Below are 15,471 nucleotides of genomic sequence, written 5' to 3' on the forward strand. Positions count from 1 at the left end.
GGAGCAAGTCTTCTGGTGTTTGAGTGACATCCTGGTAAATGTTAGGTTTGTAAACAAATGAAATTGAAACTAGAATCAGCAGACCAACATACATACCGCTGAGCAAATAGCATTTTAATTATTACTTTTTTTTTTATTTTTAACATACTTCCTTTGCCTAACAAATAGCATTTTAAAATCAGCATTGAACAAATGCTCTCTTGTAATACCTAGTCCTCATTGAGCCTATGAGATATAAACATAATACTTAATAAATGAAGCTTATTGAATTATTATTTTATCCCAACCATACCATCTTCTGTATCATGGTTTGCTTTCAATGGCAAATCATACTTACCAATAAGCCCTAGAATAGTCACAATCTATTGAATTAGAAGTGTGCTTCCTAAAATATAACTATGTCTGATAGGAAGTATAGAGAATATATAAAGCTAAATATAAAGTGATTGTATGGTATAGCTGCAATTATGCAGAATACTTTGAGCAAAGTAGAAATCAAAAATGGACAATTTCTATATATAAACAAATATATACATATTTATTTAAGATGCCCTCAGTTATTCTAAGGTATAGGTAAACTTTCAAATCATAAGCAGAATAAAATTTTTTTCTTGTTTGACTTAAGTTTTGTCATTGTTAACTGGAAAAAAAAAAAACTGTATTGTATGTTGGTATAGTTATTTCCTATACTTGGTTAGGTGATAGATGAAGCTTCAGAAATTCCAGATCTATCAAATGTCATTTTATTTTTTGTTTTATCAAGATAATCTAATCTGCCACAAATTTTTTTTGAGTATTTAATGCACTTAGACTTAACATTTTGGTTTCAATGTGAGATCTCTTAATTAATTTCTGAGTGCATCTTAATTTCTTCTTCCAACTTTATTTACATTTTTTAATTTAGAATTTTTTTCATTGAAAATTTGAAACATTGTTTAAAATTTACTTTTTATATCTAGAATAAACATGCCATAGTTTTAAGTACATAACCTCTTACGAACTCCCAAAGTCCATTACAGGTATGCGAAACAAGAACACATTTAATTCCTTCTCATTTTCAATACCTATAGAGATAATATTAGAAAACATGAAATTTCTCAGGAAGATATGTATTTCTGAAACGGGTATAATGTGTTCATTGGTGTGTGTGCAGAATTAATTTGTGAAAAAGAAAACCTTGAAACAGAATAGTTAGGTTACTTTATAATTTGCTTTAATATTCTTAGTTTAAAATTTTTAAGCCATCATTAAATTTCACTGTTTGAACCAAACTACAAACATTACCTAAATTTTCAATGTTTAGTTTGCCTTTTTTTCACATCCTCTGTGTTTTCATGTCTAAATTATCTTATTTCCTAGACTCTCTTGAGCCTGAGGGATCCATTACAGTTTCAATGGGTATTGACTTTTGTGATTCTACTCAGACTGCCAGTTTCCAGTTGTGGTAAGTTCAATTGTTCTTCTATTTTTTATATAACCTGTAAAGGATAGCAGATCAAAAACTAAGCTTTCAACAGTTTTTGTGTGTATGTGAAAGACAAAACATTTAAACAAATGTGTTTTGCTTTGCTAATGTTTAGACTGCCTTGGAATAGTTGTACAAATTGTGTGCAATGTATGTATTTTTAGCATTCGTTACACACCTAGCCATTACAATCTGCCATATGTGATTGAAATTCATGGTTTATTGGTTAAAGAAAGGAGCTACTACTAAGTAATTTTTAACTTATCACTCCAGTTTTAGAAAATTTATAAGAAAATTAATGAGGAAGATCCAGGAGAAATTAAAAACATTAATAATATTATTAAATAGCTCAGAGAAGATCTCTTTTGAGATATACATACATGTTATCTTGAGATTCTTAAGTGGAATATTATTGATTCCATCAGTACCTAAAACCCACACATTTTTGTTTCCTTTTTAAATCGATTTACAAACTGCTTTGATAAAAGTCAAAAGAGAACATTTATGCAGTTGGCAAAAGTTTCGTAGCTGAATGCTATTCAGAAGAGCTTTTTTAGGATTGGATTTTGTTGTTAATGTTTTTCTATAATGCTTTATACATTTCTCGTGAAATTCAGAGGCTGTTAGCAAATTAGTACAAAGCTGTATTCATGCATCATTGAGCATTATCTTTGAACTCTTTTTCTTTTTCTGATATAAGGCACAATTGGCTATTTTGAGTTGAAGTTTCTTTGTTTTTATTCTAAAAAGAATTGAGACATTTTATCTACATTTTAGCCAGCTTAGAACAGAATTTGTTATGATTTAAAAGTCTTGAAGTTTTAGAAATAGACATTTTAAAATAAATGTATAGATTAAACATAGTGAACTTTTCATTTTCATATACCTTTTCAGTTTACCAGTAATTCTGGCCTAATGTTATACCTTTTATTGCCGAGAACCTGCAATGATAAATATAAGCAATGTAGCATAACACATTGATTTTATGCAGATCATCACCTTTATGTTTTGGGAGGTCTGCTATATTAGTGATATATAAAAACTGATTACTTTTCTCAACATTGCCTAGTAATTGTTTATTATTTTTCTATTAGACAAACAACACAGATCAATATTACTGAACAACAGGCTATGAGTAACATCACTCTAAATAGATTTGCCTCTAACACCGGAGGTATATTCATTTTAATGATTTGGACAATGTGAACCCAATGACAAAGCACAGGTATCAAGTTAGACCAAAATTAAGAACTAAAAAATATTCCTTTTTCTTATCAATTTATATAAAGAACCTTTTGATTCCTATGTAATTGGGGTTTTTTCCCCAATTTTTATTACAAAGACTTCCTTCATAGTCTCTTGAACAGGATTTGCATTTTGTCTTTCATAATTAACTAAGTCCCTTTAAGGATGGATATATATGCATGTAGTATTTGACTTTTATCTTATACCAAGGAGTGTATGTGAATAGTATTTTTCTATATTTCTTTCAAACTAACTTTAGGAAAATAATTCATGTATTTCACATAGAAAATGTCTTGGCTATTAAAAGCATTTACATTAGTATGTTTTGCTGATATAAAGATACAAATTATTTATTTTAGTTTTTGTTAAGCACACCAGCATGCTAGATCAAAAATTTTGTGTGTGTGTTCTAAAAAGAGCACTTTGTCTTGCATCAAATGTAATTGATCCTGAAGCAGTGTAATCACAATTACTCACTTTCTTAATTGGCCTGCCCAAAATCAGAAAATGGAAACCGATCGACAGTGTTTAAATCAATAGCTTCATAGTAGTGCTTGTGGGGGTAGGGAGATAGTGGTAATGGGTAGATCAATTGGTCTTAGATGCCAATCACTGACTGTGCCTTTTGCATAGTAAATAGCACTTTTTGCTTAGTGATGTGCTGTATTAGTCTTGGTAGTTCAATAAAAAGAAAAAAAGAAACAAGAATGGCTGATATTGAATTTTTTCCTTGAAATACATTATACAAATCGATACATAAAATTATGGGTAATAACAGCATATTTGATAAGAAGCCTTCAGAAATGCTGAGAATATGGACCAAAAGCCTGTCAGATACTCTTATTTGTTAGAATAAAAAAAATGAGAGTAAAATGATCCTGCTTTAGCTTCTGGATTAATTCTTTATCATTATAATTGTATCTATGGATGAATAGATATAGACAGAACTGTTATATTAAGCTATGTAGTTATATGCATATTTGATAAGCATTTATGCCTCTTTTTTGCTTTGCATTTTTAAATGGTCATCAAATTAAATTCTTGATTAAATTTATTGAGATCGAATATGTGCACAACATACATAAATATATCTGTCTAAAAGTTAGTGCAGTACATAAACAGAGCCTCATCCTTGTAATCAGCAGGCATGCATGTATTAAGCGGTATGGGAAGTCACACAGCTTAGAGCTAGTTAGATAACTGAGCACATGTTTTTGTCCAAAGATCCATTAAAAAGAAAATACATTCTTTAATAGTGAATGAGCACTAAAAATATAAGATAAAGAATGCCTTTAGCTGACCAGAAATTGTGAGGCATTATTGACAGAAAACAAATAGGAGTAGATAAACAATAACAGAGAAAATAAAAATCACAGGGAAAAACACTCATGGGAGAAAACTACCATAATGGTAAGAACCAATTTGGCAGAACATCAAGCACGAAGTGAGTAGGGGGCTTCAAACAGTCATCAGGGAATTAACTCCTTCCAGCCCCCTAGTTCCCCAATCTTACATCTGACAGCAGGCAACATACACATTTAATTTGAGACTTAAGAATAAAACTGTAAAGAGAACAAGCCACTTGCCTGGGAAAGACGTTTTGGTGTGAATGTGGGGACCTACAAGAACAGAGCAAGGTTTGAGTTTGTGTGAAGGAAGCAAGAATGGTCGGAGATGAGATGAAGTATAGCTTTATCCAAGAGAGTATCTATCCAAAATATTCTCAGATCCTCACCACTAGGGTAAAGCCAGTGTTACGTTTGTTGGTGGGGAGGAAAGGCCATTGCCTGCCTGCCTGCCTCCAACTTCATGTCCACGTAACCAATCATATCTCGTCCACTTACAAAAAATAAAACTTTAGTCAGCCCACCCAGGGGAAAGGAGACCCTTAGTAATGATAGTTGCTAACTCAGTAGATGAATAATGGGATGGACACAGCTGAATACTGATTGAGCATTCTGGAAGAAAGGGTCAAGGAAATCAGCTGGAATACAAAGCAAAAAGGCAGAGACAGAAAATAAGGAAGGTTAAAAGGATCAGTTCATCTCATAGGAGCTCTGGCAGGAAAGAAAAGACAATGAAGGGAAGAAATAATTTAGAAAAGAAATTATAGAGGAACATTTTCTGCTGGACGTGGTGGCTTACATCCATAATCCTAGCACGCTGGGAGGCCAAAGCAGGAGAATTATTTGAGTCCAGGAGTTCAAGACCAGCCTGGATAACATAGCAAGACCTCATCTCTACCAAAAATCAAAAACGATTAGCCAGGTATGGTGGCACACACTTGTCGTCCTAGCCACTTGGGAGACTGAAGTGGTAGGATCACTGGAACCCAGGAGTTGAAGGCTCCAGTGAGCTGTGATCGCACCACTACACTCCAGCCTAGGCAACAGAGTGTATCCCTACCCCTAATGAATGAATGAATGAACATGTGGCCCAACAAAAGAAACACACAAGCCTTTAGATTAAGAGGGCCAAACAGGGTGAATGTGAAAAACTATGAAAAAGACCACATCCTGGTGAATTTTTGATAAGGAGAAGAATATCCTATTATCTTCCAAAGCAGAGAAAAAAGCAACTTACCTAAAAAACAGACAAGAATGAGAATGGATTCAAATTTCACATACTCATATCAGTTCTGCAAGCCAGAAGGTAAAGGAAATGACCTTTAAAATTTTGAAAATACCAAATAGTCATTTTTCAGTGAAGGAAAGATTCTAGCAATCAGTTTACCACCTACACATCCTTTCTGAAAGGATTACTCAAAGATATACTGTAATAGAATATTTTCTGAAATCTGAGACAGAACCAGGCATGGTGATGCATGCCTGTAGTCCCAGCTGCTCAGGAGGCTGAGGCAGGAGAACAGCTTGAGCCCAGGAATTAGAGGTTACAGTGCGCGATGATTGCACCTGTGAATAGCCGCTGCTTTCCAGCCTGGGCAACGTAGTGAGATCTTGTCTCAAAAAAAAAAAAATCTGAGACAGAGAAAAACGTAGAATTAATAAAACAGTAGTGAGCAAAGAATTCTACCTATGAAATTTATCAATGTATAAAAATAATTCTTGACATAATGTGAAAAATAAATATTAACAATACATTGGAACCAAAATCCCCACAGAGGCAAGAGTTATACAGGTATACAAGAACCCTAGTATATGGGTTCTTGTTATGTCTGAGAAGAGAGTTTATTGATGGCAAAAATAAGTTTAAATATGGTTTAAAATATTAAAGATAACCACTAAAATTATAGAAATGTGACGTATTATAACTTCTAAACAACTAGGAAGAAAGGGAGTAATTAAAACCTGATCAGGACTGTGTGTGGTGGCTTATACCTGTCATCCCATCTCTTTGGAAGGCCAAGGCAGGAGGATCCCTCGAGGTCAGGACTTCAAGAACAGCCTGGCCAGCATAGCGAGAACTTGTCTCTATTAAAAAATAATAATAATTTTAAATAAAAGTTTAAAACTTGACCGGTTTAACCAAGAGGAAGAGGAAAAAGCATGGCAAATAGAAAACAAAACAAGATGGCTGGAGAGGCCATGCACACCACACATACTCATTTTCGCAATTCATGTCAGAGAATTAAATCCTACTTTTACTAAACAGGTAAAAAACAAAATTTAACATGTGCTATTTATGAGAACCTTCACTAAGAGAGAATGGCACAGAAAAGTTGAGATTAGAAAGATGAAGTGTGTGTGTGTGTGCGTGTGTGTGTGTGTGTGTATGCATGCATCAGATAGATGTGCTAAAACTAGAAAAATTAAGAAGTATTTTAGGTAAAAAGTAATAATAGAATATTTTGTGCTCATTGTAACCCTCCAAGAAAATACAATTGTTACAAACCTTTAAACCATGCAGTTTTGTAATTTATAAAGCAGAAAATAATACAAATACTAGGAGAAATTGTCAAAGCCATAATCATAGTATATTTTAACATGCACATCAGAAGTTGACAAATCAGAGAGTAAGGATAAATAAGTATAGATACATACAGGTTTAATGATTTAATTACCAAGCTGGATCTAAGATATATATGTTTACATAGAATTCCTTGTTTCCTGTGTGCAGAAAATACTCGTTTTTTTAAAAGCACATATAGGATTTACAAAAAAAAGGAAAACTATGGGATAATATGATTAAAGAAAAAAGACACCTAAGAAAGATTAGAGGGGAGAAAGATGATAAAGCACAGAGATCTTTTAAGTTACAAAATAATACTATACAGTTCTATACCAATAAATTGGAACATTTAGATGAAATTAATGGTTTCCTAGAAAAATATAAATTAGAAATAAAAACGATTAAATTGTATCAGAACCTTAAAAAAGAGAATTTTTTCTAGAACAAAAGAAAAGGAAATCATGCCATGTCATTGTGTAAGTCTAGCATCACCCTGATTTTAAAGCGCAGAAGGATAACATATGAAGATGGACATCAGTTGTAGTTATAAATTCAAATGACTTCTGGCCCATATGAGTTACCCATAGCCACATGAAATATCAGAAACAATCTCTTTTAAGTCAGAAAAGCAAAACAAGGATATCTGCTGTCCACACTATATTCTACATTATAGTGGAAGTTCTAGCCAATACAGAAAGGCAAGTAAACGCCATTTGCAGTATAAATCCTGGAAAAGAAGAGACAAAATTTTATATATATATATATATATATATATATTTTTTTTTTTTTTTTTTTTTTGAGACGGAGTCTTGCTCTGCTGCCCAGGCTGGAGTGCAGTGGGGTGATCTCGGCTCACCGCAACCTCCGCCTCCTGGATTCAAGCAATTCTCCTGCCTCAGCCTCCTGAGTAGCTGGGACTACAGGCACGCGCCACCATGCCCGACTAATTGTTGTATTTTCAGTAGAGACAGGGTTTCAACATATTGACCAGGCTGGTCTCGGACTCCTGACCTTGTGCTCGGCCCACCTTGGCCTCCCAAAGTGCTGTAATCCCATTACAGGTGTGAACCACAGCGCCTCGCCAAAATTATAATTTTTATTTAACATAATTATTATTATAATTATTATTATTATTGAGACGGAGTCTCACTCTGTCACCAGGCTGGAGTGCAGTGGTGCAATCTCGGCTCACTGCAACCTTCACCTCCCAGGTTCAAGCGATTCTTCTTCCTCAGCTTCACGAGTAGCTGGGATTACAGGCACGCACCACCAGGCCCAGCTAATTTCTGTATATTTAGTAGAGATGGGGTTTTACCATGCTGGCCAGGCTGGTCTTGAACTCCTTACGCCTCGGCCTCCCAGTGTGCTGGGATTACAGGTGTGAGCCACTGCACCCGGCCTATTCAACATAATTATTAACCTGTAAAGTTGGAATCAACAGAAAATCTATTATTTAAACTAATGAGTTTAGAAAGGTGATACAGATACTTATGTAGGGAGAAGAAAAACCCTGAAACTTTCCTAAAGGGCATAAAGGAAGATATAATTAAATATAAAGAAATATAAGCAAAATAACAAAAATAATAAGAAATATACTGTGTTTTTAAATGGGAGACAGTATTGAACCTCAAATTAATCTTCAAATTCAATGTGATTCTAGGCTAAATGGCAGTAGACCTTTTCAAGAAACTTGACAAACTTCTAAAATTCAACTGGAAAAGAAAATGCACAAGAAAAATCACCATTTTTAATGAAAAAAGTCTTTCTCTATAATAATTTAAAAATACTCCTTAAAGCCACAAGAATATTTTTATTCTGTATAATTGATATTGGCACAAGAACCAATGAAACCAGAGAATTTAGAAATGTAAAAATTTTGTATGTCATAAAGGTGACATTTCAAATCTGTGGGGAGAATGGACCATTCAGTAAATGGTGTGAAGACCCTTATTTGGAAAAAGTAAAGGTAGCTCCACATCACTAGTATTCAGGGAAATAAAAATTAAAACATTTCACTCATCAGTTTGGCAAGGTTTTAGAATAAGTTTTATATTTGGTATTGACAAGAAAGGTAGAGAAAAACATGTACTCTTGTATGCTGTTTGTGGGACTTTAAATTGGCAATATCTGTAAAATATTCATACTTTTGAACTCAGCAATTTCACTTTTAGGATATCAAGCCTAGAGAAGTATTTGTGCTTGTACAGAAATAGATCTAGCCAAGTATATTATTTAAGCATTGTTTATAATGGAGAAAAATTGGAAATGATAATCAGTGGGGGAATACTGAAATAATGATATATCCCTATTACATATGTAGGTTTTGAGTACCTCCTGTGCCTTATTTCATTTTATGTCCTTTAATAGTTAAAACTAGCCTGCAAGGTAAATGTCACTCATTCATAGATGAAAAACTTGAGTCTCAGAATAGGCTGCTCGCCTGTTTACTTACCTGCAAACTTTACCAGTTTGGATCCTATAAAGGAATCCATGAACTGAGATTACATGTAGTACAAGAATATATGCTACAGTTAAATGTGTACCAAGTAGAGTCTTGCCTTACATTAAACTTTTATGCCATCTGGTCCTATGTAGCTAGGCTATTTAAAGCTACCCTAATAATAGTGCTTCATTGATCTGGTAACTGTTAATTCTGACAAATTTACATCTATCATGAGTCATTTTTCACATTCCCTATCCATGTTGAGGCAGTTATGCGTAGAAATGGAGATAATCTGTCTCTCCCCTGTTTAATCAAAGGGGTTGTGAAGAAAGAAGGAAAAGAAAAGCTACATGGAGAGAGAAATAAACCAAAAAGAAGGCAAAATGGTAGAAAAGCAGATGCATATAAACTGGAGGACATCCTAGAACACTCATGTACATGAAAGTAAATGTTCCCCCAAATAAAGAGGAAATGTTCCATCTTAGTTCTGTTATAAGCCACACCTTGCTTACAAGATGAAACTGGCTTACAAAGTGACTTATGTACTAGTTATGTTGGATTTTGTATTTGGTTGTAACAGAAACCCAACTGCAGTGGCATGACCAAATAAGGATTTATTATTCTCCTAGAACAAGAACTGCAGGGTTTGGCAGTTCAGAGCTGGTGCAGTAGCTTCCCAGTATCTTCAGGACGTAAGGTCTTCCACCTTTTTGTTTCATGTGCTAATTTTGTTAGCAAATGCTGGTCAACTTCTTGGTCACAAGATGGCTGCTCCACCTCCAGGCTTCCATCTGCATTCCAGGCAGAAAAAAGGAAAGAAATGACATGGAGAAAGGAGCCAGGTTTATGTCAGAAAAACAAAACTTTCTCCAAAATCCCCACTGAAGTTCTGTTTATAATTCATTGGTCATGACTGGGTCACTTGATCACTCTTAGCTACGAGAAAGGCCGAGAAGTGTGTTTCAGTTGAGCTCTCTAACGCCTTGCTTGTTGCTAGGAGGGGCACTTCAGGATCACTTTCCCCACCCTCTGCAAACAGCTAGACTTTCATAGATGCCTCAGAAGGCAGATCTCCTGCCTCTTCTCTCCCCTAACACCCCACCCGTCTCCCTTGGCATCATAGCTGTCCAGCCACTTTTAATTGAGGAGTATGTGGTGTCCTTCAGGAGTGTTGGGAAGAGAGGTTCTGTTAAAAAGTATAAACAAGTAATTCAAAAGTGTTGTACATAATGATGTAACTCAGTGGTCCCCTAACTTTTAAAATTGTATACCTCTATTAGTAAAAATATTTTGAGTATGTACTCTCTAGAAATTTATTTGTAATTATATGTGTGTGTGTATATATATATGTATGTGTGTATATTTCTCACTGTGCTAACAGGTATTTACTAAAACATACAAAAACAGAGGCCAGTCACAGTGGCTTATGCCTATAATCCCACAACTTTGGGAGGCCAAGGCAGGAGGATCACTTGAGCCCAGGAGTTCAAGATCAGCCTGGGCAATATAGTAAGACTCTGTCTTTACAAAAAAACAAACAAACAAACAAAAAAAGCCAGACGCAATGACTCACGCCTGTAATCCCAGCAGTTTAGGAGGCCAAGGCAGGTGGATTGCTTGAGGTCAGGAGTTCGAGACCAGCCTGGCCAACATGGTGAAACCCTGTCTCTACTAAAATACAAAAATTAACCAGGCGAGGTGGCGGGCACCTGTAATCCCAGCTACTAGGGAAGCTGAGGCAGGAGAATTGATTGAACCCAGGAGGTGGAGGTTACAGTGAGCTGAGATTGCGCCACTGCCCTCCAGCCTGGGTGACAGAGTGAGACTCTGTCTCAAAAAAAAAAAAAAAAAATTATCTAGGCATGGTGGTATGTGTCTGTAGTCCCAGCTATTTGGGAGGCTGAGAGAAGAAGATTAGTTGAGCCCAGGAGGTCGAGGCTGCAACAAGCTGTCATCATACCACTGCACTCCAGCCTGGGTGACAGAGCTGAGACCCTGTCTCCTAGAAAAACAGAACCTTAAAAGGAATGAGAAAAAATATATATATTTAGTAGGGTTTTTGCCTATACCTCAGTGGATTGTCTTGTGCCTCTGACTTTGGAGGACTTTGTATACAGTGACTTGAAGCTGAAATTTTAGATTTCATACTAAGTTCATTTGTAATTTATATATTTTATATATATATACACACACACACACACACACTCACACATACACACCATGTATGTATATATACATCTTCTTCTAGTCCTTCACCAGTTTTTACATATTTCTCTTAATGTGACCAAGTCTTCCCCTCCATCAGGTTTGGTCTCATTCTTCGAGTAGCCTACCTGCAATCCTTTCTCACTTAAGCACTCCTTTTTGGCTGTTTCTGAAGAAGAAACCTACTCCTTTCTAGGGCTAACCCACTCACCTAGTTCTTGTGCTCTTCATCCCAACCTTTTTTACCTCTCCTAAGACCTTGCTCTACCAGTTATTCCTTTGTTTCTTCTTCCTTACTGGCTCTTTCCCCTCAGCCTCTAAACATGCTCAGGTTTCCTTAGGTGTTATTCCTTTGCCTCTTCATTCTCAGGAAGCTTGCCTCTTCTTTCTGTTCCTTCTTCCATTGTCAGTCTTCCCTTCACCCTCCAACTCACTGCATTGTGTGGTCTTCCTGCAATCTGAACGGCCTTACTAAGATTAGCAGTTATACTTCTTTTTATCCCTCATCTTACTCTGCCTTCCTGCAGTATTTGGCACATGCCTTTTTTCCTGACCACTCTTCCTCCAGTCTCTTCTGCAAGTTGCTCTTCTTCTGTTTTTACTTAAATACAGGTCTTCCCCAGATTTGCACTCTTTCCTTTTTGTGGTATCCTCTTTTCCTATATGATTTTTATCTACTCATAAGGCTTCAGCTCTTCCCTACACCATTTACATCATTCTTTTTTTGTTTTTGTTTTTTTTTATACTTTAAGTTCTAGGGTACGTGTGCACAACGTGCTGGTTTGTTACATATGTATACATGTGCCATGTTAGTGTGCTGCACCCATTAACTCATCATTTACATTAGGTATATCTCCTAATGCTATCCCTCCTCCCTCCTCCGACCCCACGACAGGCCCCGATGTGTGATGTTCCCCATCCTGTGTCCATGTGTTCTCATTGTTCAATTTGCACCTATGAGTGAGAACATGCGGTGTTTGGTTTTCTGTCCTTGCACTAGTTTGCTCAGAATGATGGTTTCCAGCCTCATCCATGTCCCTGCAAAGGACATGAGCTCATCCTTTTTTATAGCTGCATAGTATTCCATGGTGTATATGTGCCACGTTTTCTTAATCCAGTCTGTCATTTACAGACATTTGGGTTGGTTCCAAGTCTTTGCTATTGTGAATAGTGCCGCAGTAAACATACGTGTGCATGTGTCTTTACAGCAGCATGACTTATAATCCTTTGGGTATATACCCAGTAATGGGATGGCTGGGTCAAATGGCATTTCTAGTTCTAGATTCTTGAGGAATCGCCACACTGTCTTCCACAATGGTTGAACTAGTTTACAGTCCCACCAACAGTTTAAAAGTGTTCCTTTTTCTCCACATCTTCCCCTACACCTGTTGTTTCCTGACTTTAATGATTGCCATTCTAACTGGTATGAGATGGTATCTCATTGTGGTTTTGATTTGCATTTCTCTGATGGCCAGTGATGATGAGCATTTTTTCATGCATTTACACCATTCTTACTGCTTCCAGACTCTTACGTACTGCCCTGTCCTCTCTCCTGATTCCCTTTCTTATTTTCTTTTCTCTTTTCTTTTCTTTTTTTTTTCTTTTCTTTTCTTTTCTTGATGAGGTCTCACTCTATCACCTAGGCTGGAGTGCAGTAGCATGATCATAGTTCCCTGTAGTCTCAAATTCCCGGGCTGAAGCAATCCTCCCAGCTCACCCTCCCAAATAGCTAGGATTATAAGCACATGTCACTATGCGCAGCTAGTCTCTCTCCAGATTCTTGATTTGTATTTCCATTTATCTGCTGAATATCTCTTCATGGGTAACTCAGTACTCAAAATATAATGTGGCTAAAGCCAAATCATTTTCTTTAAGTCCCCAAACTCCTTCAGCACTTTGTCATTCACCCAGTTGTTCACATTAGAAGGTGTGAAGTTTCTTCCCTCCATTCATCACCAGGTGTGTCCCTTCTACTCTAGAATATCCATAAAATACTCCATCTGCCCCCTGCCCAGTGCTGCTCACCCTGGGGAAGTTGCATATTATAGTGGAATAAATGTGGACTTTGAAGTTAGATACACCTGGGTTCAAATCCCAGTGCTGTCAGTTACTAGCTGTGTGACCTTGGGCATATTGTTCAACTTCTTTTTAGTTTTCTTATCAGTAAATTTGAAATAACAGAAGCTATCTCTTAATATCCTTTTTAGGCTTTATTAAAGTAAAAAAACACACAGTAAATGCGTAAAAAAAATCAAAACCCTGCCTAGACTATTAATTTAGACTCCTAACTGATGTACCTGCCTTTGGTTTCTCCCTTACTCCACCTTACCACTGCCACTGGAGTTTCTAAAACATAAATGGGACCATTTACCTTCCTACGCCAAAAATCTCTAGTAGTTTCCCATTGCTTCAAGAAACACTGAAACACCCTTGTCCTAGTTATATGAGTAAAGTAACCATATGCTTTATCACACATATCAGGATACTTTAGAGAGTGAAAGTAGGCACCAGCTGGACAGGATTCCACAACAGCTGTAAACTGGGACTATTCCTGGCAGGACTGGGATGAGTGGTCATACCATATATGATACTCTGCCATGTGCCCCCAGCCTCTTCTGTTGACATATTAGTCTGCTCCTCATTCCCAAAGTACAGGCCTAGAATGCCCTCTTTCTCCTCTTGGAAGTAAACTCAGCCTCACTCCTGCAGAATGCTTTCCACATATCTAATGTAGTGCCTGCCGTTCTATTATAAGTGTAATTTCTTTCCCTCCAACTAGATTTGTGAGCTTGAAGGGCCAATCTCACTTGGCATTAAATCCCCAGATATTCACACACTACATAGGATCAAGTTTGCATTCAATAAGTGTTTATTGAATTGACAAATAAATTGGAGTTATTGGTTTGCCTTGGACAATCTACATATGGAAAAAATATAAGGCCACTTGCAAGAATACAATACATAATAGCATAAAATAAAAGTGGATTTTATGTTCTTTTTTTATATTATGTCATTTGTCTCTACCCACACATGAATAAATTCAAGTGTTTCTTAACCTAATGTTTAGTATTTCTTATCCACAATCCCTGTTTCTCTAGCTACCATCTCACAGGCTGTGGGATCCAGTTCTAATATGAAAGTAGAAGTCCCTCTATGGGACTTCCTGAAAACTTTTGCTTTTGTGATAAAAAGGAACAGATTTGGTTGACACAGTTACTCAACACTCTGTCATCACCACCCTTCCTTCAATGGAATGTAAACTAGGTACCTGGAGATACAGCAGCCATGTGGCAACCATGAGGATGAAAGCCAACATAGTAAGGATGGCAGAGTGGAAAGCTAGAGGAATCTGGGCCTCTAAAGGCTTTTTTAAGCCACTTAATGAGCCTGCGACTGGTAACTCTAAGACTTCTTGTATTATAAACGATCAATGCCTTTTTCTCAAAAAACTGTTAATTGGATTTTCTGCTTATTTGCAGCCAAACACACTGCTATCATTTAGGATACACTCAACCTAACCCTAAACATCTAACTTTAAAAAATTTTTTAGACAATTTAGTATTTTTGTATTGATCATAATGTCATGAGACTTACGTAAATGCACTTATTGTTTTTCTATCTGATATTAGAACAAACATGGTTGGCTTTCTTAAATTCTTCATATCCTGTCATTTGAAATAATAATTTTTACCATGTTGGTCAATGATGTCAATGAATAGCACTACTAGCAAATAAGGGCTTTTTTTTTTTTTTTTTTTTTTAAGGAAAGCAAGTTTGCAGATGAGATATTACTATTAGCACCTATGTAAACACAATATGGTCACTCTGTTTTCTTCTTTATTAAAAACTAATATTTTTAAAAAGAGATCTTAACTGTTTCAGACTAAAGCACTTCATCTTCTATACTTTAAGATGTATGCAAACTAGAGATAAAACATTACTTCTCTATAAGCTGCATGAAGTGCTTCTCTGGTGGTAGTGGTTACATACAATTACTGCAAGTTTTTAAAGTTATTTTTCAAATGGGATAATTTACTATACCTATGTAGTTTTGTTTTTAAAAAAAGTCCTGATTGAGAAAACAGATGTATTCTTCTGCAAGTAATGTTGTTCAGGAAAATGTTTAAACCTTTTTAGCTGTGATATTTAAACCAAAAAGACCTTATACTGTCTATGCTAGCATATGCTTTCATTGCATTGATTT

General features: G+C 36.0%; 1 protein-coding gene across 2 annotated transcripts in view; it reads left to right on the forward strand.

Moving 5' to 3' along the window:
* The window catches only part of AP3B1 (adaptor related protein complex 3 subunit beta 1), a 294,984-nt gene that overhangs the window by 260,555 nt on the left and 18,958 nt on the right, over positions 1–15,471 (forward strand). For both annotated transcript variants that reach the window (XM_050795644.1, XM_050795645.1), the window contains exon 24: positions 1,360–1,444. In XM_050795644.1, coding sequence (XP_050651601.1) covers positions 1,360–1,444 — 85 coding nt within the window. The remainder of the gene's footprint in view (positions 1–1,359; positions 1,445–15,471) is intronic.

The sequence above is a fragment of the Macaca thibetana genome, chromosome 6 (genome assembly GCF_024542745.1).
Source record: "Macaca thibetana thibetana isolate TM-01 chromosome 6, ASM2454274v1, whole genome shotgun sequence".
In the NCBI taxonomy this organism is placed as follows: domain Eukaryota; kingdom Metazoa; phylum Chordata; class Mammalia; order Primates; family Cercopithecidae; genus Macaca; species Macaca thibetana.